At 43.7% G+C, this 23,583-nt stretch overlaps 2 protein-coding genes and 1 long non-coding RNA gene across 6 annotated transcripts in view; 2 read left to right on the plus strand and 1 right to left on the minus strand.

Moving 5' to 3' along the window:
• Nucleotides 1-13,997, plus strand: part of med15 (mediator complex subunit 15) — a 17,108-nt gene extending 3,111 nt beyond the window's left edge. Inside the window, exons 2-18 of one of the 4 annotated variants that reach the window (XM_051419871.1) lie at nt 331-418; nt 495-546; nt 622-645; nt 771-935; nt 1,119-1,474; nt 4,143-4,439; nt 5,517-5,642; nt 6,056-6,208; nt 6,641-6,744; nt 6,833-6,957; nt 10,493-10,621; nt 10,766-10,829; nt 10,911-10,977; nt 11,266-11,423; nt 11,878-12,044; nt 13,113-13,211; nt 13,393-13,997. In XM_051419871.1, the coding sequence (XP_051275831.1) occupies nt 331-418; nt 495-546; nt 622-645; nt 771-935; nt 1,119-1,474; nt 4,143-4,439; nt 5,517-5,642; nt 6,056-6,208; nt 6,641-6,744; nt 6,833-6,957; nt 10,493-10,621; nt 10,766-10,829; nt 10,911-10,977; nt 11,266-11,423; nt 11,878-12,044; nt 13,113-13,211; nt 13,393-13,529 (2,311 nt within the window). In that variant the 3' untranslated portion in view covers nt 13,530-13,997. The remainder of the gene's footprint in view (nt 1-330; nt 419-494; nt 547-621; nt 646-770; nt 936-1,118; nt 1,475-4,142; nt 4,440-5,516; nt 5,643-6,055; nt 6,209-6,640; nt 6,745-6,832; nt 6,958-10,492; nt 10,622-10,765; nt 10,830-10,910; nt 10,978-11,265; nt 11,424-11,877; nt 12,045-13,112; nt 13,212-13,392) is intronic. The other 3 variants (XM_051419872.1, XM_051419873.1, XM_051419874.1) reach the window with 3 other exon arrangements.
• Nucleotides 13,998-14,079: 82 nt separating this feature from the next.
• thoc6 (THO complex 6) lies at nt 14,080-20,451 on the minus strand. The gene is made up of 13 exons (XM_051420126.1): nt 20,324-20,451; nt 18,544-18,635; nt 18,402-18,466; nt 17,838-17,941; nt 17,573-17,610; nt 17,436-17,484; nt 17,255-17,326; nt 15,974-16,076; nt 15,516-15,565; nt 15,377-15,439; nt 15,129-15,239; nt 14,351-14,479; nt 14,080-14,238 (listed from the first exon to the last, which is right to left on the minus strand). The coding sequence occupies exons 1-13, from the start codon at nt 20,336-20,338 to the stop codon at nt 14,158-14,160; spliced, it is 972 nt and encodes a 323-aa protein (XP_051276086.1). The 5' UTR covers nt 20,339-20,451; the 3' UTR covers nt 14,080-14,157.
• On the plus strand, nt 18,684-19,084 carry LOC127374726 (uncharacterized). Its single transcript, XR_007887240.1, has 3 exons — nt 18,684-18,769; nt 18,835-18,940; nt 19,036-19,084. It is a non-coding gene; the product is annotated as an uncharacterized LOC127374726 (long non-coding RNA).
• Nucleotides 20,452-23,583: the final 3,132 nt, after the last annotated feature.

Genomic DNA, 23,583 nt, shown 5'->3' on the forward strand with positions numbered 1-23,583 from the left:
TAGCAATGTGTGTGTGAGGAATTAAATCGATACACAAGCTTTGTATGAGAAGTGTGTTTGAAATAAAATGTGCATTTATAATAAATATATATGAGAACAGTATCTGTGTTCACAACCGTTTATAATCAAAGAAAACAAATAACGATAAATTCACTTTTTAGAAGCTAAAAACAGAAAATGACCTGCAGCAGTTTTTCTACATGAATAATAAGTTATTTATTTCCAGTAAAGTTACTGTAGAAGTAAGAAAGTTAACACCTGCGAGGTGCGGCTGTACCGGTGGAACTTCCTCGGATTGATCGTGTGATTGATTCCTGTGTTTCCTTCCAGCGAGGAGGCGATGAGGAAGGCCGGAACCGCACACACCAAGTCCAGCAATGACATGGAGAACCACGTTTATGTCAAAGCCAAATCCAGAGTGAGTGCTGGACCACACGAGACCTCTCTGTGTGCTCCCTGTCCATGTGTTGTAATGAAGCGTTGTTGTGTTTCAGGAGGAGTATCTGTCTCTGGTTGCGAGGCTGATCATACACTTCAGAGACATCCGTAAGTATTAAGACCTCTGACTTTAACAGGACTCAGTGACTGTCAGAGAACTAATGACCTGTATCTCCTCTACAGACAAGAAGGCTCACGGAGGTCCAGGTGAGGTTCTGTTCTTTGTCTCTGTTTGGTTTTTCTCTGCTCTCACTACCAGACTCATGGTGTTCATATCTCTGCTGTGCATGTTGGAGCTGTGTAATATTGTCTGTTGTCTACCCTTCTGCTAGATCCCATGAATGCCCTGACTAACCTGACAGGGGTTGGAGGGGGCCCGGGCGCCATTGGCATGGGGCCTCGCCCCACCGGTGCTCCAGTGGGTGGCATGGGGGCCATGGGGCAGATGCAGATAGGCCAGCATGCCATGGCAGGGGTGGCTGGAAACCCACAAGCCAGTGAGTGTTTCCTCCGTGTGGTGTGTGCGTTCGGTGGATGCTGGCTGCGTCTCATGTTTCGGTGTTAGAGCCGGTCTTACTTTCAGTCTCTGCTTTGGCACGTCGTGTGTTTGAGCGCTTCTCACATTGGTTCTGAGCCGTAGACTGGGTCAGTCCTTCATCTTCTTCTCACTCACTTTGCAGTCGGGGGTCCGGGCCAGATGCCGATGCAGCAGATGGTGCAGGCGCAGCAGCAGCAGCAGTCCATCCAGTTCCAGCAGTCCATCCAGTTCCAGCAGGCCCAGCAGGCCCAGCAGGTCCAGCAGGCCCAGCAGGCCCAGCAGCAACAGCAGAACGCTGCCATCCAGCAGCAGTTCCAGGCGCAGGTGCAGCAGCAGCAGCAGCTGAGGGCGCAGCAGCTGCAGCAGCAGCAGCAGCAACAGCAACAGCAACAGCAACAGCAGCACCACCAGAACCAGCAGCTGCAGCAGCAGCACCCCAACCAGCAGCTCCAGCAGCAGCACCAGAACCAGCAGCAGCAGGTCCAGAACCAGCAGCAGGTACACAGCCACACTAACACTAGGTTGAATACAACATTACACAGGGACAAAAAACACTGATTGATTGATTTGGTGCTGGTTCTGGTTCAACTTGAGAACTTCACCTAAACAAGCATGGCTGCTAATTTCTCACGTCAACGGCAAAAACCTCCAACGTAACGTTAAAGTTAGCGCTTATAATTATAGCTACGCTTGCTTTGGTAATGTGACCAACAGCTAGCTGTATATCGTATATTCTTTGTGTTAAACAGCTAATAATTACATAGCTAGCTGGCCACAATGCGCCCGCAGGACCTGCTGTAAGCGGTTCTCGATTCTAGACCAGCGGAGTGTTAGCCGGGTTCGCTGGCTGTCGTAACGCGAAGAACTGGTTTGAGATCAGGTACCGACTCCGAACCGGCCGTCAAACCGCCGCGGTGGAAAAGAGGTATTTGTGCACGTTGAACAGATTAGGTCTGTTAGAGCAAACCTTTGTGAGCCTGGTTCACATGTCTGCACTGAACCAACGCTGTGGCGACGGCGCAGGTACGACTGACGTTCACCTCCCCTAAAACGTAACCACAACTCACCGCGACACAGAACGCAACAACTCTGATTGGTCAGCTCGCATTTCCTCTTCCTTCTTCCTCCATCTCCGGTTGAGCGAACATCACGGTGAACATGGACCAAATCGAGGAGCGGTTGATTGAAGATGTCTGTAAATATGTGCGTCTCTCCTCCGCCGCGTTACAAAGAGAGTTCATGGAAAGGTAAATATAGCATGTTCTTTGTGTTGTTTGTATTTAGGAAAATCAAGTAGCTAGCAAGTAGGCTTTTTACTGTACATACATTTTGCTGATTTATTCGTAGTGGAGTGATTTCATTGTGTGATGTTCGTACTGTTACGTACTGTTACCAGTGATACTACCTGTACGTAAACCTACAGAGACTAACATAAACTGTTCGCATTTTCTTTTACAATCACAGGACAGAAAGGATTCAACTCGAAACACTTCCACCACTTCAGCTGCTGATGAGACAACCACAGAAACCACTGCTGAGGAAAACAAACAACCACAAATTCCTCCTTCAGGCCGTCTCCACAGCCACTGACCTCGACTGGTGAGGTCGACCACCGCCAGAGCGCCCAGTTGCCTCCTGTGGCACAGAAGCGGAAGAGGAAAGAGGTGGGGGATGACTGGCTTCAGCAGCAGTGTTCCCAGCTGGAGGAACACAGGGTGAAACTGCAGCAGAGCGAAGGCGACGAGCTCTCCGGGTTCGGGCGAACGTTTGCAGACCTGGTGCGGAGGCTGCCGGAGGAGCACCGGGCACAGGCCGTGTTTGACATCCACAAACTGCTGTTGAAGAGGCAGCAGCAGTTCACCAAAGAGTGATTCTTCCCTCTACGTCTCACATTGTTTCATTCCAGTAATTTTTCAAATGATACTTTAACACTTAAAGTACATTTTATGTTAATACTTGCACTTTTTTACTTGAGTGTGACTTTTCATGCTTTTTATACTTTTTCTTGTTTTGGCAGGTTTTCATGAGATGTTGCTGTATTTCTACTTGTAATGAAATAAATAATCTGAATACTTCCAACACTGGTTATACATTTATTTTACATCTTAACTTGGCTACGACACACTCACCTGGGCCATCAGGTCGAAAGGTATCTGAGAAACCCTGTTGTGGGGTTGGGCGATATTAAAATATTCCAACCTGCCACAGTCCGTCCATCAGCTGGCGATTGCCGATTTATTCACTCATACAAGCGCGTTGAACCATTTCTAACCCACAAAATGACACATTGAGATCAGATCACTCAGACCATTTGCCGAGGTGGTCTGGGGCTCATTTGACCAAATACCTTTTGTATCGTTGATCGAGGCAGACGACCACCCACCTAGAGTCTGTTCCAGGTTTCTGCCTTTTAACAGGCAGTGTTTCCTTGCCCTTGTCTCCAAGTGTCTTGCTCATGGTGGTACTGTTGGGTCTCTGTAAATAATGTTATAAAGAGTGCGGTCTAGACCTGCTCTATTTGAAAAGTGTCCTGAGATAACTTCTGTTATGAATTGGCGCTATACAAATAAAATTGAATTGAATAGAATTATTGTAAACACTGATGAGTCCTGGTCCACATTGAAGGACCACCGACGTCCTGTAAGAACCCAGAAACCTTCTGTTTAGTTCACTGTGAAGCAAATGATGTGCTTTTATCTGCAGAGATCAGCAGCAGATGTTTGATATGACCACTGAACTAGTAACTGCAATATCACCAGACTCCATTCAACAATCTCACCGGTGTAGAGTTACTGAGTGAGGAGGGACTTTATTTAACTGGATCTACCACAGTTTGTTCTTTATTTGTTGAGTTACGTCCAACGTCCTCTCCTGCATCCACTGTGAGACACTGTTGGACTGTCAGCAGCCTGCTGTTACTGTCTCTGATATTATTGTCGGTCTTTATCCTGCCCATAAAGTTCAGTTATAGAATCCCACAATGCACCACAGAGGTAAAAGAGACTGAAACTAGGGTGCTGAACTGAAAGAGACTGTAATAATGGACATTGATGACAAGATTCAGCCCTGTAAACAGGCTCTATAGATCAGATCAGTGCTGTAGTCCTGTTTTGTTAGTATAGATTTCTCTAGCTGATGAAGTAATAACTCTGTTTGCTCCCTGTAGATGAGGATTCAGCAGCAGCATCAGATGGTGCAGCAGCTGCAGTTCCAGCAGCAGCAAGCTCAGGCGATCCAGCACATGGTCCAGCAGCAGCAGCAGCAGCAGCAGCAGCAGCAGCAGGTTCAGAGCCAGGCTCAGCCTCAGCCGGGTCAGATGCCTCCTCACTCTCAGCAGCAGCAGCAGCAGCCCGGCTTGGTGACTCAGTCTCTGGCCACTCAGCATGTTCCCATCAACTCACTCAGTCAGCAGCAGCAGCAGCAGCAGCATCAGCAGCATCAGCTCAAGATGCAGGCCCTCCAGGTGAGACTGAGCTCAGTGGCTCCATGTCAGACCGGAGTCGCACTCCAAACACAGTCTGTTGACTCGAGAGGTTTAGGAGGACTGGATCACACTGATTTAAAGGTACAGGCTGTAGTTTCTGCCACTAGGGGTCGCTCACATCCAAACAATAACAAGAGGAAGTGTGATGAGATGGTGAAGCAGTGTGGGATCATGGGAGTTGTTGTCTTCACCACCATTGGCGTCATTGCAGTCAGCTTCTCCCTGTTAGGATTCCTTCAGTGTTCATGGTTCAGGAGGTTTCTACCGGGAGCCCAATGATCCACAGAGGTCTCCTCCTCTCCAACATATGGAAGCTCATTACTGCCCGTTAAATGGAAAGAAATAAGATGTAAACGGAGCCTTGATAATTAAAAAATGTTTGTTATGTGATTTTATTTTAAGTGGGCTTTCATATCAAAACAAACGCTGTTGGGCAGACAGACAGAACAATGTCACACACTTCAAATGAGTGAACACAAAATCCAGTTAATGTGCGACACAATGTCAACGACAAAACATGAGTAAGAGCGGCTCATTTAAAATAATCTTTTCTGCTCTGACGAGCTGGGTACCGAATTCCAATACCAACAGACTCCTCAGAGCGCCGATGAGCACGTAGCTGCTTATGTATATACACACAGTTGTTAGCTAGCCAGTGCAGCCAACCTGTATCTGCCCAACAGTTGAGATTCTGAAGTACTGCTAATGAACCAGATGTTTTCCAAGCTGCTGTGGTACCCGTCGGCTCCGCGGGCCATAAAGGTCTTTAAACAGCTTCCAATGCATCATTTTATTTTGGTTATAATTGTATAAAATTGATATTGAAAGTAGTACTGTTCAGCAACGGTGTTGAGACTGGTTCGGACTCTGGGGTCCAACATCTGCAGGATCAATACTGTGAGAGCGCCGGCGTTCAAATCAGTGAGATTCAGTTTGTTCCTTCTTTGATCAGCTGATAAATCACCACATAGGGTTCCAGTAGCCTCGCTTACCCCCCCCTCTGCTTGCATGCTTTGCTGTGTGTGTGTGTGTGTGTGTGTGTGTGTGAAACAACAGGCCCGTGCAGTGCTGCAGCAGCAGGCGCAACAGCAGGCGCAGCAGCAGGCGCAGCAGCAGGCGCAGCAGGCCCAGCAGGCCCAGCATGTGCAGATCAACGCCGCCGCCGCCGCTGTACCTGGACAGGTGAGACTGCAGCCACCTCAAGCTCAGGTGCTTTATGTGTAACTCCACCCTGTTTCATACTGCAGGTTATTACTCAGCTGTCAAACGTACAGCGCCTTCTACTGGCTGGAGGTTTTATTGAGGGTTTAACTTTTTAGTTTGAGAGAAACGGATTTAAAGGTATCAGGTAGCAAGGAAGTTCTCTCATCTTCATCAGAGAATGAGGAAGAGGAATAGAAACCTGAATATCAGCCAGAAGAGATTATAATAGCCAATTCATTGTTCTATTCAAATGTTTATTTGCTGCCGCTGTGAGGACATCCTGTCCGGTCCTCGCTACTTCAAGGTTCAGGGTTGAGGTTCTGTGTTTGTGCTGCTGTCTGCCTCCTCTCTGCTCACCGGTCCTGTTGTGTCTCTGTCTGTGTCCTCTGAAGCTGGTCCGTCCCGGGCTGCAGATATCATCCCGGATGCCTCGAGCCCCCCTGCCTAACCCCTCTCCAAACGCTGCAGCCGCCGCCGCTGCAGCAGCAGCCGCCGCCGCTGCTGCTGCGGCCGCCGCGGCACAAGGACAGCAGATGTCACAGCAGGTAAATATCCCCAGTCTGACCTCTGACCCCCCCTCCCTGCCACAGTGCGCCTCCGTCTGTCAGCGCTGCTCACCCATCGTGTCCTGCTGCTTACACCTCTTCATGTCGCTGAGGGAACAGAGAGTCCGGTTCACATTACTGTCCCCTGACAGTACTACTACTTATAGCTATATCTCACTGTTAGAGATTGTGCCCCATAAAAAATCATCTGTTCCAGAGTCTAACCTCATTCTGCAGTGCTAGTCGACTGGGGGATGCATGTTTCCGATATTACTGTAATGTTTATAATCTATTTTATATATATTGTTTGTCTGACACTTCAGATTGATGGATAATAAAACAGACTGTTCAGACTGTGACGACTCCATTCAGGAGGCTGCCTCTCCTCCTCTGATTGGCTAATTCTTCCTGTCCAATCCCTTCCCTCCACAGGTACAGATGATACAATCGCCCTCACCGGTCCAGACGCCACAGCCGATGCCCCCCCCTCCTCAGCCATCACCTCAACCCCCGACCTCACAGCCCAACTCCGTCAGGTAACGGCCGTTTATCCGAGACGCCTCCAGTACACAAACAGATTAAGCTCTGCTGGTCTTTAAAGTCCTTTCTGCTTCCTGTCTCCAGCTCTGGTCCCACTCCGTCTCCAGGGGGTTTCCAGCCCAGCCCGTCCCCTCAGCCCTCACACAGCCCCGCCAACGTCCGAACCCCCGGGAACTACGGAGTCCCCTCTCCAACGCTCAACACTCCAGGTACACACATCCCAGCTCTCAGCAACACAACAGGAAACAGAACAAATAAAACAGGAACAGGCTATACAAACACACGCAGGGTTCCCTCGCATCCTCACAGACCAGCTCCAGTCCTGTTTTAGCCGCTCACTCAGATCACATTGTTGTTCAATTCAATTCAATTCAAATTTTATTTGTATAGCGCCAATTCATAACAGAAGTTACCTCAGGACACTTTTCAAATAGAGCAGGTCTAGACCGAACTCTTTAAAACATTATTTACAGAGACCCAACAGTACCACCATGAGCAAGACCTTGGAGACAAGGGCAAGGAAAAACTGCCTGTTAAAGGCAGAAACCTAGGACAGATCCTTCGGCTCTAGGTGGGTGGTCGTCTGTCTCGACCAGTTGGGGTGGGAGAGAGAGAGAGAGAGAGGCAGAGAGAGAGAGAGCGAGAGACAGACAGACAGACAGGTGCACAGCAACAACAGTATTGGCAATGGCAATCTAGCAGGACCATGGCAGGAGGCTCCACCAGGATCGATGAGAACCTGCGAGACGAGAAAGCACAAGAACTCCGGGGAAGAAGTGAAGTTAGTAACATGCATTAATGGGACATGAATGAGTGCAGAAAGAGAGAGGAAGAGAGGAGCTCAGTGCACCATGGGAAATCCCCCGATAGTCTAGGCCTATAGCAGCATAACTAAGGGATGGTTCAGGACTCACCTGATCCAGCCCTAACTATAAGCTTTATCAAAGAGGAATGTCTTAAGCCTACTCTTGAATGTGGTGAGGGTGTCTGCCTCCCGAACCACAACTGGAAGCTGGTTCCACAGGAGAGGAGTTTGGTAACTGAAGGCTCTGGCTCCTGTTCTACTTTTAGAGACTATAGGAACCACAAGTAGCCCAGCATTCAGAGAACGTAGTGTTCTAGTGGGGTAATAGGGTACTATGAGCTCTTTAAGATATGAAGGGGCCTGACCATGAAGAGCTTTATAGGTGAGGAGGAGAATTTTAAATTCTATTCTAAATTTTACAGGGAGCCAGTGCAGAGAAGCTAGTACAGGAGAGATGTGATCTCTTTTTCTAGTTCCTGTCAGTACTCGTGCTGCAGCGTTCTGAATTAATTGGAGCGTTTTAATGGACTTATTGGGGCAACCTGATAATAAAGAGTTGCAGTAATCCAGCCTTGAAGTAACAAATGCATGGATTAGTTTTTCTGCATCTGTCTGTGATAGTATGTGTCTAATTTTTCTAATATTACGTAAATGAAAGAAGGCAGTCCTAGAGGTCTGCTTTATGTGGGAGTTAAATGACAAATCCTGATCAAAGATAACTCCAAGATTCCTGACAGTGGTGCTAGAGGCCAAGTTAATGCCATCTAGAGTGACTATATCTTTAGACAATGAGTCTCTAAGGTTTTTGGGGCCAAGAACAAGAATTTCGGTTTTTTCTGAGTTTAACATCAGAAAATTGCAGCTCATCCAGGATTTTATGTCCTTAAGACATGTTTGTAATTTAGATAATTGATTCATTTCATTGGGCTTGATCGATAGATATAACTGTGTATCATTTGCATAACAGTGAAAGTTAATGGAGTGATTCCTAATAATGTTGCCTAAAGGGAGCATATATAAAGTAAATAGTATTGGTCCAAGTACAGAACCTTGTGGAACTCCATGACTAACTGTAGTATTTATTGAAGATTCATCGTTAACATGTACAAACTGCGAGCGATCTGATAAATATGACTTAAACCAGCTTAGTGCAGTTCCTTTAATGCCAATTTGATGCTCAAGTCTCTGTAAAAGAATATTATGGTCAATGGTGTCAAATGCAGCACTAAGATCTAATAATACAAGTACAGAGACAAGTCCATTGTCAGAAGCAGTCAGAAGGTCATTATTAACTTTAACCAGAGCTGTCTCTGTGCTATGATGAACTCTAAATCCTGACTGAAAAACCTCAAATAAACTATTGTTATGTAGAAAGTCACACAACTCTTTGGCGACTACTTTCTCCAGAATCTTAGAGAGGAAGGGGAGGTTAGAAATCGGTCTATAGTTGGAAAACGGCAAGAGTGGACTTTTTAAAAACCACAGCTACTTTAAAGGAGTGGTACATATCCTATAAAAAGAAAGATTAATCATACCAGAAAAACCAATTAAGGGAACAATTTAAAGGAGCCTAGTTGGGTCGGGTCTAATAACAGGTTGATGGCCTTCGATGAAGCAAGATTGAAGTTAACTGATGATCGATAGCAAAAAACAGTCTAAATATATATCTAAGTTTACATTGACAGAAGTCCCTGAACTTGGAGAGCCACTGATAACTGTTGATGGCAGTTGGTGATACATTTTTTCTCTAATAGTAATAATTTTATTATAGAAGAAGCTCATGAAGTCATTGCTACTTAAGTTTATGGGGATATGTGGCTCAATAGAGCTGTGACTCTCTGTCAGCCTGGCTACAGTGCTGAAGAGGAACCTAGGGTTGTTCTTATTTACTTCTATTAGTGCTGAATAATAGGCTCCTCTGGCATTATGGAGGGCCTTTCTATAAGTTTTAAGATTATCTTGCCAATTTGAGCGATATTCTGATCATTTGGAAGAGCGCCATTTCCTTTCAGATTTCCTAGCTATTTGTTTTAACTGGCGGGTTTGGTGGTTATACCAAGGTGCTAGTCTCCTATGTTTTAATAATTTCCTTTTTATAGGAGCGATAGAGTCTAATGTTGATCGTAGTGAGCCTGTAGCACTATCAACAAGATTATCAATTTCAGAGGGACTAAAGTCGTTATAGGACTCTGTTAAATTCAGACATGGCATTGAATTAAACACTGAAGGAATCTCCTCCTTAAATTTAGCTACAGCACTGTCAGATAGACATCTGCTGTAGGAAGTTTTGCCTAATGGCTTATAATCTAATAGTATGAATTCAAAAGTTACTAAATAATGGTCAGATAGGAAAGGATTATGTGGGAAGACTATTAAATGTTCAATATCAATGCCATATGATAAAACAAGGTCAAGAGTGTGATTAAAACAATGAGTTGGTTTATTTACACTCTGACAGAAGCCAATTGAGTCTATTAATGATATAAATGCATTACTAAGGCTGTCATTGTCAACATCCACATGAATATACCACATGTTGTGGTTGATGACTGTTGGAAACACTTCCACTACTGCTACTGTCAGTGAGAAGATGAACTGTGACGGCCCCCCCACTGCGAGCTAGTGCTGTCCTGTACTGTCAGAGAAAGGAGGCAATGATTTCTTACAGTGGGAACCCTGATGTAGAAGGGCAGAGTACAGTACTGTTTGCTTACAGATATCAGCAGTAAACAGTGGCCCCTGCTGGTCTTTACACAGAATGCAGGTTTCTCTGTCCGGTATATTTACTGTCAGTGGTCGAGTTTGTAAAAGGGCGTCGTGGTAATCTATGAAATAAACTTTCTACTTAAAACATCAGATCACACATTTCTACACCTTCAGTAAGCTTATTGTGCTCCCCTGTCCTCACCCGTCCCACCTGTCCCCCTCCGGTCCTGCAGGTAACCCAGTGATGAGTCCGGCTGGAGCCACGTCTCTGGAGGATCAGCAGTACATGGAGAAACTCAAACAGCTGTCCAAATACATCGAACCTCTGCGCAGGATGATCAACAAGATCGACAAAAATGAAGGTCCATTCATCAGTTGATTCACACAAAGTTAATCAATAACTCTATTGATAATCAGAACTGACAGAAGACACCTGAGGAATAACAGGAGTTTGTAATAAATGTTTTATATGAGATGAATGTTGACAGTTTGTTGTCTGTTAACAGACCGGAAGAAGGACCTGAGTAAGATGAAGAGTCTGTTGAATATCCTGACTGATCCAAACACCAGGTAACAGCTGATCCCTGATCACTCTCCTCATCCAATCACTGATTCCCTGTACTGACCTCCGCCCTGTCCTCTGACCCCCAGATGTCCCCTGAAGACGCTGCAGAAGTGTGAGATCGCTCTGGAGAAACTGAAGAACGACATGGCCGTGGTGAGAACGTTTGCTGTTATTTGGTTTCAAACGGGTCCATTGTTAAATAGACAGAGCGCCTCACTGTGGTCTTTCTGTGTCACGGTCTGTTCAATAGATCTTTTAAACTGTGTTATGGAAATGTCATTTGGTTATGTTGTTTGCATGCAGGAGAAAACAAACGTATCTCCCTTTAAATGGCTGCTTTACCTTCATTTCTCTCGGTTTGATTTGTTCCCACATTGGAAATAAAAGTTCGGATCAATAATAAGCAGTGCCGTCAGTAACAGTTTGTCCCTGTGGTTGCAGCCGACCCCCCCGCCACCCCCGGTGCCCACCAAGCAGCAGTATCTGTGTCAGCCGCTGCTGGATGCCGTCATGGCCAACATCCGCTCTCCGGTCTTCAACCACTCTCTGTACCGGACCTTCGCCCCCGCCATGACCGCCATCCACGGACCGCCCATCACGTAAGTCTCGCCTCACTGCACCCAAATCAATTCAGTTTAATTCAATTCAATTTTATTTGTATAGCACCAATTCATAACAGAAGTTATCTCAGGACACTTTTCAAATAGAGCAGGTCTAGACCGAACTCCTTAAAACATTATTTACAGAGACCCAACAGTACCACCATGAGCAAAGTGACAGCTCTGATTTGCCTTCAGCCGCTGTTTGAGACGGGACTTTAATAAAATAAACTGCGCTGTACGACATTTTACACTCATCTCTGCCATGTCAGTCAGTCGGACTTACAAACGTATTACTTATTACAAATATTACTGCATCATCTGCATACATGTGAATATTTCTGCAGAGTACGTCATTAATGTCCGAGTCTATAAAGAACAGCTAGAAATAAGTTTCTGAGGTCAGTGAAACCACAGTGATCAAGCTCCTCCTCCTCCTCCTCCTCCTCCTCAGGGGTCCCAATGTCTCCGGCAGGAAGAGGAAGCACGAGGAGGACGAGCGGCAGACCATCCCCAACATCCTGCAGGGGGAGGTGGCCCGCCTCGACGTCAAGTTCCTCGTCAACCTGGATCCTTCGTTCTGCAGCAACAACGGCACCGTGCACCTCGTCTGCAAGCTGGGTGAGTCAGGCACCAGACCCCGATCCTGAGCCTGACCCTGGTCCTGAGCCTGACCCTAACCCAACTCTAACCCAACCAAACTTATGTGTAAAGATAAAACATAACTGTTTAGAGACTAATCCTCAGAAGAAGAAAAAATATGATCCAGTTTCACCAGAATCAGTCACATAGTTGTTCATATATATTTCATAGTAAATACATAATAACAGTAGCTGATCAACTGTCCAACTCAATAACTGCAGGAAGTTTGTGGAAAACCAGAGGTTTGATTATTTCCTGTGAAAGATGAGATTTTATGGATATTAGTAGGAACCTTTATAATAAATCTCTGTATTATGTTTGTATATTTAATAATCATACAGACTTAATTGGCTTCTTTATTTGACAGATTCAGTTTTCTCCTCATTGTTCTATCAGCTCTTTGGTTGGTTTCTAACACAGGACGATGATTGATCAGAGACTTTTAAAATCATTTAATGTACCTCACAAATGAAATAAATAAAGATATGTCTGCTGTGTTTATTTTAAAAGTTTTCTTAGACACCTTAAATTCAAGAAGGCCTCATCACCCGACCCACAGGTTGGAGACCGCCTCTGTAAAGCTTTATTGTTCGGAGCCAGAGACCAAAGGTCCACAGTGTGAGAACAGAGGAACCATCCACCCCGTTAGAGGCAGAAATACTTTATTGATCCCGGTGGGGCAGTTGGTTGTTACAGGGGCTCAGGTTGTTGAACAACAAGGTTCAAATATGGGCATTCAATTACTATATATATATATATTATAAATGAGAATAAGTGTAATGAATAAATACTGATAAAGCTGAGTATGTGCACTAAACAACATTATACAGTCTAACTGCTTTATTAATGAGAGTAAAGCACATTATTGGTCAGTGCAGCTGCTGTCAGTAGGAACAGAGTGAATACTGCAGCCTTTTCCTGAATAGTTTGAATGTTTTTCGGTCCACCAGGAACTGAAACATATTCGGTGCTCTGTTCTTCAGGCTGTTGAGGTGACGATGCAATCTGGATGTTTTTAACGCTGTTGTTGTTGTTGGTTGTTCTCAGATGATAAAAACCTTCCCAGCGTTCCTCCTCTGCAGCTCAGCGTTCCTGCTGATTATCCCGACCAGAGTCCGTACTGGGCCGACGACGGGGACCAGTACGGTGAGAGAGACACATCATCCACATACATTCAAACAGTGATCTCAGACTCAGAAAATGCTAACTTAAGATGTCCCTGTGTTCAATCACATTGAATACAGGCACATGTTGGACATTTACTGATTTACTTCTGTTGTGGTTTTGATCACGTGACCTGCTGTGTCTGTCTGTCCCCCCCCGACAGGTGCAAACAGCTTCCTGCAGACGGTCCACAGAAACATGACGTCCAAACTGCTGCAGCTGCCGGACAAACACTCGGTGACGGAGCTGCTGAACACCTGGGCTCAGAGCGTCCGACAGGCCTGTCTGTCCGCCGCCTGAAGCCCCGCCCACCCAATGTCACCTGCTGCGTTTACATGGACACTACATCATGACTCTCATTAAAAGGACTGCTGCAGGTCAAACTGCTCCCCTGTTGTACCCGACCTTATTCCTCATGAATTCTGGGTAAATTAAGACTTTTTTTAATGGTTGCTGACGGAGCGTCTCACCTGTTCTCACCTGCAAACATACGGATCCTGTTTCCGTCCCCGCCGAGAGCAGAGTTCAGTCAGTGTGTACATAATATTTACTCCGCCATGTAAAAGCTCATTTATCCCGATATATATTCTGCTGCCTGAATGGAACACGGCTGTTTGTCGTTTAGTTGGAGTGAGTTTCTGTTTCGTACCACAGGGGGCGCTGTTGTAAAGGAAAACTAAAGGTTTGTACACTTTGCTTTTCAAAGTGAAAATATAAATGTATTTTTTTGCTATCATAAATAAAAAAACTTCAGTTCAACTTTTTAAATCCAGAAATCAGAGTTTTTACTGAATATAATAACCACGACACTGTGGGCGGGGCTAATCCAAATGACACAGTTTGTACAAAATGAGACAAAAATACTTTATTACGTTCAAACTAATTGATGCTACCAACAGTAGAAATACAGATAAACGACTGAAGACTGTCAGAAGCGGAGTGAAAACGCTCTGTACGACAGGTTGGTGAACACATCGATGTGATCGCTGCTGCCCCCTGCTGTCAGCACCTGCAAACACAGTACAGACAGTTTCAGTAAAGAGCTCTGGATCAGTCTGAGGCTGCGGTGCGTTCACTGTCTGTTGTATCTCTGAGGGTGTGTGATATGTTCACTGTCTCACCCTGTGCTCGGTGCTGTTGGTGTTGAGCTGCAGTGTGTTGAGGCTCTGCGGTGTACAGGGGATCTGAGCTTTAACTTCTCCACCCAGCAGACAGTGAGACAAGAACGGACCTTCACCTACAGCCAGGATCTACAGAGGAAGAGGAGGAGGAAGATAACATCTTATAAAACACTCGGACAACCTGATCAGCCTTCAGCAGTTAGCTAGTGTTTCTGTAGTGGAGACTAAACGTTAACAATGATCCATATCAGCAGTTTGAATCCAACTAAAAGCTCCCTGCACCAAACTCCCTTTAAGAAATATCACATTTTAACAATTCCTAACGTGTTCGTAACAACACGTAACTCTAGAAACACGAGCTAAAGGCCGTCATATGTCCACAGTCTGACTGTCAATACAGGATCAATATCATCCATAAAGATACAGTGTATACTGATCAATATCATCCATAAAGACACAGTGTATTCTGATCAATATCATCCATAAAGATACAGTGTATACTGATCAATAATCAATAAAGATACAGTGTATACTGATCAATATCATCCATAAAGATACAGTGTATACTGATCAATAATCCATAAAGGTGTATACTGATCAATATCATCCATAAAGATACAGTGTATACTGATCAATATCATCCATAAAGATACAGTGTATACTGATCAATATCATCCATAAAGATACAGTGTATACTGATCAATAATCCATAAAGATACAGTGTATACTGATCAATAATCAATAAAGATACAGTGTATACTGATCAATATCAGCTCACCATGTCCTGGTGGAAGGCAGCTTGTCTCTGGCAGCCCGTCAGAGGGAAGACGGAGGTCGGAGACAGAGAGCGAAGGTGCCACAGAGACATAGACGGACCGCCGCCGCACAGCTGGAGACAATCACAGAGTCAGACAGTGTGTGTGTGTGTGTGTGTGTGTGTGTGTGTGTGTGTGTGTGTGTGTGTGTGTGTGTGTGTGTGTGTGTGTGTGTGTGTGTGTGTGTGTGTGTGTGTGGGCATTTTCTCACCATCCAGTCGGAGTCGGTGGTCAGACAGCTGATCCATTTCCCGTACTGCGGTCGGGCACAGCTCTGAAACACAGCACACTGTTGAGTCCGACCATCAGGAGACGTTACAGCCGCACACAGAAACATAAAGTCTGCTCACCTCGTACTTGTAGACCTCGATGCAGTGGACAGACTGACCCGTCCGGCTGTCTGAGGGACAGGAAGTCATCATTATTAACACACCCTGACTTCCTGCAGACAGAAACCAGGGTGGAAGTATCCCACGCTGTCTGCGACCTGCAGCTGATCTTACTCTGTTATTCTGCTGCAGTTCCTCTAACGGCCACCAGAGGCTCTGTAGCCAAACACTAATCTACTTTCATTGTTAGCTCGATGTAAGTAGTTGGCGATTCCGATATAAAATAGCATTTTGCTAACATTAGCTGTCAGATGCAACAAGCTAGCTAGTAGATTAACTAGCTAACGACTGATTAGGTAGCTAGTTAGCATTTTGTTTATCTGTGATGCGTTCACTGTCTCGCCCTGTGCCGTTACTCCTGACCTTTAATCCTGGTTCAACCATAAATAAAGTTCATTATCTGGTGTGTTCGGACTCACCCCAGATCCTCACCGCTCCGTCCTCCCCCCCGGACAGGATCTCAGCCTCCCTCTCTCTCACACTCACACAGTGGACGTAGTCGGAGTGACCCTGAAGGACCAACTGAAGACCAGAGACACTGATGAGCTGCAGGACCCAACACGAACCACAACCACACAAACAAACCACAAACAAACAAACCAGAGCCACAAACAAACCAGAACCACAAACAAACCAGAACCACAAACAAACAAACCAGAACCACAAACAAACCAGAACCACAAACAAACAAACCACAAACAAACAAACCAAAACCAGAACCACAAACAAACCCAACAAAAAACACACACAACAACAAAAACCAACTACAAACAAACCAGAACAACAAACAAACAACAGAACAACAAACAAACCAGAACTACAAACAAACAAACAAACCAGAACTACAAACAAACAAACCAGAACCACAAACAAACCAAACCACAAACAAACAAACCAGAGCCACAAACAAACCAGAACTACAAACAAACCAGAACCACACAAACAAACCAGAACCACAAACAAACAAACCACAAACAAACAAAAAACAAACAAACAAACCAGAACCACAAACAAACAAACCAGAACCACAAACAAACCAGAACCACAAACAAACAAACCAGAACCACAAACAAACCAGAACTACAAACAAACCAGAACCACAAACAAACAAACCAGAACCACAAACAAACAAACAAACAAACCACAACCACAAACAAACCAGAACTACAAACAAACAAACAAACAAACCACAAACAAACCAGAACACAAACAAACAAAAACCAGAACAAACAAACCAGAACCACAAACAAACAAACCAGAACCACAAACAAACAAACCAGAACCACAAACAAACCAGAACAACAAACAAACCAGAACCACAAACAAACAAACCAGAACCACAAACAAACCAGAACTACAAACAAACAAACAAACCACAACCACAAACAAACCAGAACTACAAACAAACAAACAAACAAACCACAAACAAACCAGAACTACAAACAAACAAACAAACAAACCACAACCACAAACAAACCAGAACTAACAAACAAACAAACAAACCACAAACAAACCAGAACTACAAACAAACAAACCAGAACCACAAACAAACAAACCAGAGCCACAAACAAACAAACCAGAATCACAAACAAACAAACCACAACCACAAACAAACCACAACCACAAACAAACCACAAACAAACAAACCAGAACCACAAACAAACAAACCAGAACCACAAACAACCCCCTGACTGACGCACCTTGAAGACTCCGCGCTCCAGGTCCAGGACGTGGACGTTGTTGTCTCCCCCACCGACTATAAGACTGTTATCCTGAAACACAGAGAGCGTCACTCAGCCTCCGTCCTCACAGTGGACCAAACTCCAGAGAGAATTTACTCATTTTAAAGCTGCTTCAGGTTCTCCTGTTGTGCGGACTCACTCTGGGGTTCATGACCATTGAGTTGATCTCCGGGATCTCCAGACTGGATCTGAGGACAGAGACCACAACAAAGACCTCAGTGACTCCCGACAGCAGGACAGACAGACAGTCGGCAAACAGAAGTAAATGTCTCTCACTTGTAGTTGGGTCTTTTTGTCCACAGGGGTTTGACATTCTGAGGAGACACAAAGTCAAATATGAGACCAAATGTTCAGAGTGAAGCTTCAAACTGTTTAAAGATCAGTGCTGGACCAGAGGAAAGACTAACAGACGCCTTCACTCTGTTTCTGATGATTATCTGCCAATGTGTCGTCACAGATCCTTCGGTCTACATTCACTGGGTTTTTCTCGTTGTGAACTGCGCGAGGAGTTGTTGTGGACAGGATTTAAAGTGACAGGCACCTTCTTGATGAGCTCGGTCCAGCTCCAGGCGCTGATCTCTCCGTTTCCGGCACTCAGGAGGTGACAGTCGGTGGACAGGAGCGAGAAGACGGGACCCTCGTGAGCTGAAGGACAGGAGAAACTCAACGTTAGCCTCGTGCTAACATCAGGTTGCAGCTCACAAAGAGCTAACAGAGCTAACGTTAGCATGCTAAACGAGGTGATACAGTCAACTTTATAAATTCTGTTAATAATTATTGATTTTAAATCACATCTCACTAAAATAAGCTACTAATGTCAGTTAGCTTAGCATAATCAGATCACAGGTTTATCTTTCAGACTCTAAAACTGGAGTTTCTGGAAGCTAAGCTAGCTTGTGATGCTACAGTGACTTCCTGTTTACGCAGCAGACTGCTTCTGATTGGACGGTGCTTCAGATGTTTCCTAGCAACAGATTCACACGTCACTGATGTCTTTATGAGCTCAGACACAATGATTGATGATTGATACAATGAAATAATAAATAATAACATGGTGGTTTTTAATATAATAAATAATGAATTAAATGCTCTTCTAACGTCTCACCTGTGAATGTGAGAACAGGTTTCTGACTCTGTGCAGTGGCGTCTGGACTCAGAGCTGCAGACAGGCTGAAACACAGTGATTATTGATTATTGATTATTAATAGCACATGGTCACACTGATCCAACCCAGCTCCGTCTCTCACCTGAACAGGGCGATCTCTCCGTAGTTGTTTCCTGCTGCCAGAAATCGACCGCAGGGAGAAAAACTCTGAGAGAAAACCGACATGTGGAGGAGCTGCAGGACACAGAGACACAGAGAGTCAGAGACACAGAGAGTCAGAGACACAGAGAGTCAGAGACACAGAGAGTCAGAGTCAGAGACACAGAGAGTCAGAGACACAGAGAGTCAGAGACACAGAGAGTCAGAGAGTCAGAGACTCAGAGACACAGAGACACAGAGAGTCAGAGACACAGAGAGTCAGAGACACAGAGAGCACAGAGAGTCAGAGACACAGAGAGTCAGAGACACAGAGAGTCAGAGACACAGAGAGACACAGAGAGTCAGAGACACAGAGACACAGAGAGTCAGAGACACAGAGAGTCAGAGACACAGAGAGTCAGAGACACAGAGAGTCAGAGACACAGAGAGTCAGAGACACAGAGAGTCAGAGACACAGAGAGTCAGAGACACAGAGAACAGAGAGTCAGAGACACAGAGAGTCAGAGACACAGAGAGTCAGAGAAAGTCAGAAAACAGAGACAGAGACACAGAGAGAGTCAGAGACACAGAGAGTCAGAGACACAGAGAGTCAGAACACAGAGAGTCAGAGACACAGAGAGTCAGAGAGTCAGAGAGTCAGAGAGTCAGAGACACAGAGAGTCAGAGAAAGAGAGTCAGAAGAGTCAGAGAGTACAGAGAGACAGAGACACAGAGACACAGAGAGTCAGAGTCACAGAGAGTCAGAGACACAGAGAGTCAGAGACACAGAGAGTCAGAGAGTCAGAGACACAGAGAGTCAGAGACACAGAGAGTCAGAGACACAGAGACACAGAGAGTCAGAGAGTCAGAGACACAGAGAGACAGAGACACAGAGACACAGAGAGTCAGAGACACAGAGAGTCAGAGACACAGAGAGTCACATTGAGCAGATGTGACGGTTCCCTCCGACTGTAACCAGCTGTTGGATTTAAGATATTGATACAGTTTATCTGTGAATCTTATAAAAGGTGCAGCGCTCTATAAAGACTGACAGAGACACTAGTGCTGGCTTTATTTCTGTTTCTGTGTACTTTGAAGTGTGTTCGGTAAAATCACTGGTTTTGTGAATGGAGTCTGGTGCGACCTCTAGTGGCCACTGAATATATTGTATATATGACTTTTATGTTTTATGTTTATTTAATTTATGGTGACTCGTACATCAACACCCATATATATACATATATATATATATATATAGATCTATTAATATATATCTGTTGGTTTAATATGTTGATCGTTGTTCGGTGGTTCCTAACGGAGACTGCACTAGGCTCAGTGCGCATGCTCGTCTTTCATTCAAGCTCCGGCTCACAGACCCAGGTTCAGATCTTATTAATGTCACTTTAACAACCTAATAACTTCTCCAACCTCCAGCCGAATCAACCAGAGCTTCATGTTTAACAGGAATATGTGTTTCAACTCGTTATTCTACCTGATATTTGTTTACTAATAAACAACAAAAGTTACATTTAGCAGAGTTGTGAACGGACTTTGGTCCCGCGCGCTCTCTCTTCATAGGAAAGCGAACACAAACAGTAAACAAGGATAATTAACATTAACAATAATAACAACAATAACAACAATAACAATGGTTGGAAGTTAGCCGTTGTACCTTCACAGATGCTAACGGGAGTTAGCCAACTACACAGCCTGAAGCTAACAGCAGATTTCAGTCTAATATTAATATTCTTCAATAAATATAAAATATAAAGATGAAGTTTGACCTCTACGGGACCCATCCTGCCGCTGCTCCTCTCAAACTGCCGCCACTGAAGCACAAAGCCGCTAAATTAAAGCACAATAATCGATGAGCGACGAGAGAAAGAGTTGAACACAGGCGAGGAAATATGACGTCGTTACTGACGCAAGGGGTTCTGGGACATGAAGTGCACAGTGAAGGGGGGGTTGAGTACATTTTTATTCATTTTTTAAATAAAAATATAGAAATAAATAATGAAATGTGACAAATAAAAATGAAAAATATTAAATCTTTATTATTTATGTTTTGATTTATGGAAGCTGTAAATAAACCTTATTATTTTAAAATATATAAGATTAAATATTAATAAAATACATAAATACGTTATTTAAAACCTCAATGAACACAACATATGATTGTTTATTTTTTTTTACAGAAACATATACAGAATTAAAAAATCCTCAGAATTATTTAAATTAACATTTGATTATTCTTTTTTAAATAAAGTTTGTCATAAATTCTTTGCTTTGTTATTTTAATTCTGTCATCATTTGTTCTCTTTAATTAATTCACAAACTGACTCACCTTCACTGCTTCACATCAGCACAGGAGGCTCCACCGATCAATACGTTTATTGATTTCATGTGTGTACCTACAATGAGCTGCTGAAAACCCTCTTTAATATTCATACAGACAATAACAGTCTATGAATATTAAATGTATGATGATGTTTTTATTTTCTTTCATTCATTAAGTTTTAATAAAAATGTTTAATGTGTAAAGATTTATTATTTATTTTATTCAATGATTCACCCTAATAAAAACAAAATATGCTCCAAAATGAAGTAAAATAAACATATTCTATAGATTATATATTGTTATGTGAGGTTGATAAAACCGGTGATTTTTAGTCATTTTGAAAAAATATTTGTGAATATTTAATTTAATGGAAATAAATATTTAGACTCTCCACTTAAAGGGACAATGTGTAGGAATTTCTCCCATCTAGCAGGTGAAATTGTATTTGCATTCAAACGAATAGTGCTCTCTAGTGCCTCGCGTTTTCAAATGCGTATTGCAACTACGGTAGCTGTTATGTACCAAGAAGCCTTCCTGTGGAGGAGAAAGCAGTCAGCGCACCTGGGAAAAGCTACCCCGATGTTTACCCTTGTTTTTTGAGTTCGCCGCTCACGTTGCCTTTTTAATTCCCTTTTGGCTTTGTTGGTGACGAGGTTTCCTTCTCCTGTGGCTCGGCATAAGTTTGATCCTCCATTATGAACTAAAGGGCAGTGCAGACTTTCAAATGTGCCTCTCACTGATCTCCTTCTCCGTTATAGCTGGTTTCAGTCACGTGACGCTGGCTCTGAACGAGAACGCGCTGTGGATTAGCGAGACAGGTAGGCTAGTGCTTTATGTCCCTCTCGGTGATTATAGTTTTTCAAAATGGCGGAACGACAATACACAGCTGAACGTTAATTCATCGTTAATTTCATGGCGCTAACTAAAGGATGTGCGGTGGCCATGGGGAGTGTGTTTAAACATGTAAATATTATATAATGTCTATTTTATTTGTTTAAATTGTAGTTCTTTGTTTCATTTCTTATATTTTCACATTCTACTTGTAGAATCAATCAATCAATCAATCAATAATGGCCTTTTCTTAACATTTACTTGTGATATATGTGTGATATAATGTGTTGCCGTTGGTGATACAGTGAATGTGATCAGATACAGCAGGCGGCGGTCGGTGAGGAAGCAGACAGGAGGACCAGCACTGAACCAGACTCCACTGTTACCTGACAGAACGACGACGTTTCTGCTCAACCGCCTCGAACAGTTCAGATCCAAACCAACACGTTAACAAAGTCACACAGTAACAGAACCGGACTGAAGAAAGGGCCCAGCTAATGAGAACGAGACTCAACTATCTCCAAAGAGTCTTTATATCTTTCTCGGCTCTGATTGGTTGCTTTCGTTCAGGCCCGGTGGATTCTTATGAAGGCCGTTAGGAAGCACCAGCAGGAGCCAGATTATCACAGATTATCTGTCTCATGTTCTGTCCAGATAGAGAGAAAGTTCTTTTCATAAAAGTAACCTACTGCAGCTTTAAAATCCAAATCAGATTATTTTTAGGCAATTATTTTACAGTGTTTATTGTATAATCGGGAAAAACCTATAGTGTAACTCATTACTAATAAATATCAGCAATAATATTAGTTACCCCCTAATAAAAGTAATCAGTTACATTACTGTTGTTGTCTCCCACTGATCTGAAATCAACAATCAATCCCATCGTTGGATTCATTGTTGTAATCGGGAGGAAACTGGTTTGGAAACACTCCATTACTTTCATTTTTACAAAGTAAACTGGATTTTAATCGTCGTCACTCTGAATTTTAAGGAGAAAGAAACACAGTTAGTAATTTATAAACTTATGTATTTCTCAGTATTTAAATCCCCTCTGACGCTCATTGTTGTTTACCTAGGATGGCGAAGGCATGATATAATAATTATCTGATGTTCATGAGTGGATGAAGTAATAGAAATAATATATTGTGTATAATTGCCTGTATGTCTCTCCTGTTAATGATCCTGAACTCCAGCAGCAGAGGTTCAGTGACAATAGCCAATGTTATGGTGAGCTACATATAATTATATATCATATATTACATTACATATGACTCTTATCCTATTTTTATTATATCTTGTTTTTGTTTTTTTATGAGCATTGTTCTGATCTGTTTGTGTCTGGAGCTGCTGTGACAGAATATTAAGCAGTTTATCCTTCGCTGGATGGTCCAATAATAATAATATATATAATAATAATAATAATAATAATAATATATATATAATAATATATATATAATAAATTGGGGCATAAGAGATGTTCTTCAAGCACTGAATATAAACAGCAGTGTAACTAATTACTGTTGGCAGAGTAAAGTAATATATTACTGCGGCCTTGTAATGTTTGTACAGTGAAACAGAATCGCAGGACGTCCATATGTGTGTCTGATACAATGACCTCAGAGTGTCATTTGCCCCATAAAGCAGCAGCAGCAGCAGCCCGGTTCGGTTCGGTTCGGTTCGGCTCGGTTCGGTTCGACTGGACTCGGCCCGGCTATTCTCGGCGCCTGCTTGTTTGCCTCAAATCTGCTCCAAAGTGCACAGAGGACGAGCTGTGAGGGTCATAAAGTGAGAGGAGGATCAAACTGGATGTTTCTGTTGCTGGCTTTATTCTGCGCATGATGACGCGTCGGGGCGAACAGCGGCGGTAGCGGCGGT

Source organism: Dicentrarchus labrax, unplaced genomic scaffold, assembly GCF_905237075.1.
Source record: "Dicentrarchus labrax unplaced genomic scaffold, dlabrax2021, whole genome shotgun sequence".
Taxonomy (NCBI): Eukaryota; Metazoa; Chordata; class Actinopteri; family Moronidae; genus Dicentrarchus; species Dicentrarchus labrax.

What these genes read in the sequence shown, in the direction of transcription:
- thoc6 (XM_051420126.1), bottom strand. An exon ending in TGGAGCGCGGAGTCTTCAAG is followed by an intron (nt 16,077 to 17,254) that starts GTGCGTCAGTCA and finishes TCTGGTCTTCAG; the next exon opens with TTGGTCCTTCAGGGTCACTC. An exon ending in TCGAGGTCTACAAGTACGAG is followed by an intron (nt 15,440 to 15,515) that starts GTGAGCAGACTT and finishes GCTGTGTTTCAG; the next exon opens with AGCTGTGCCCGACCGCAGTA.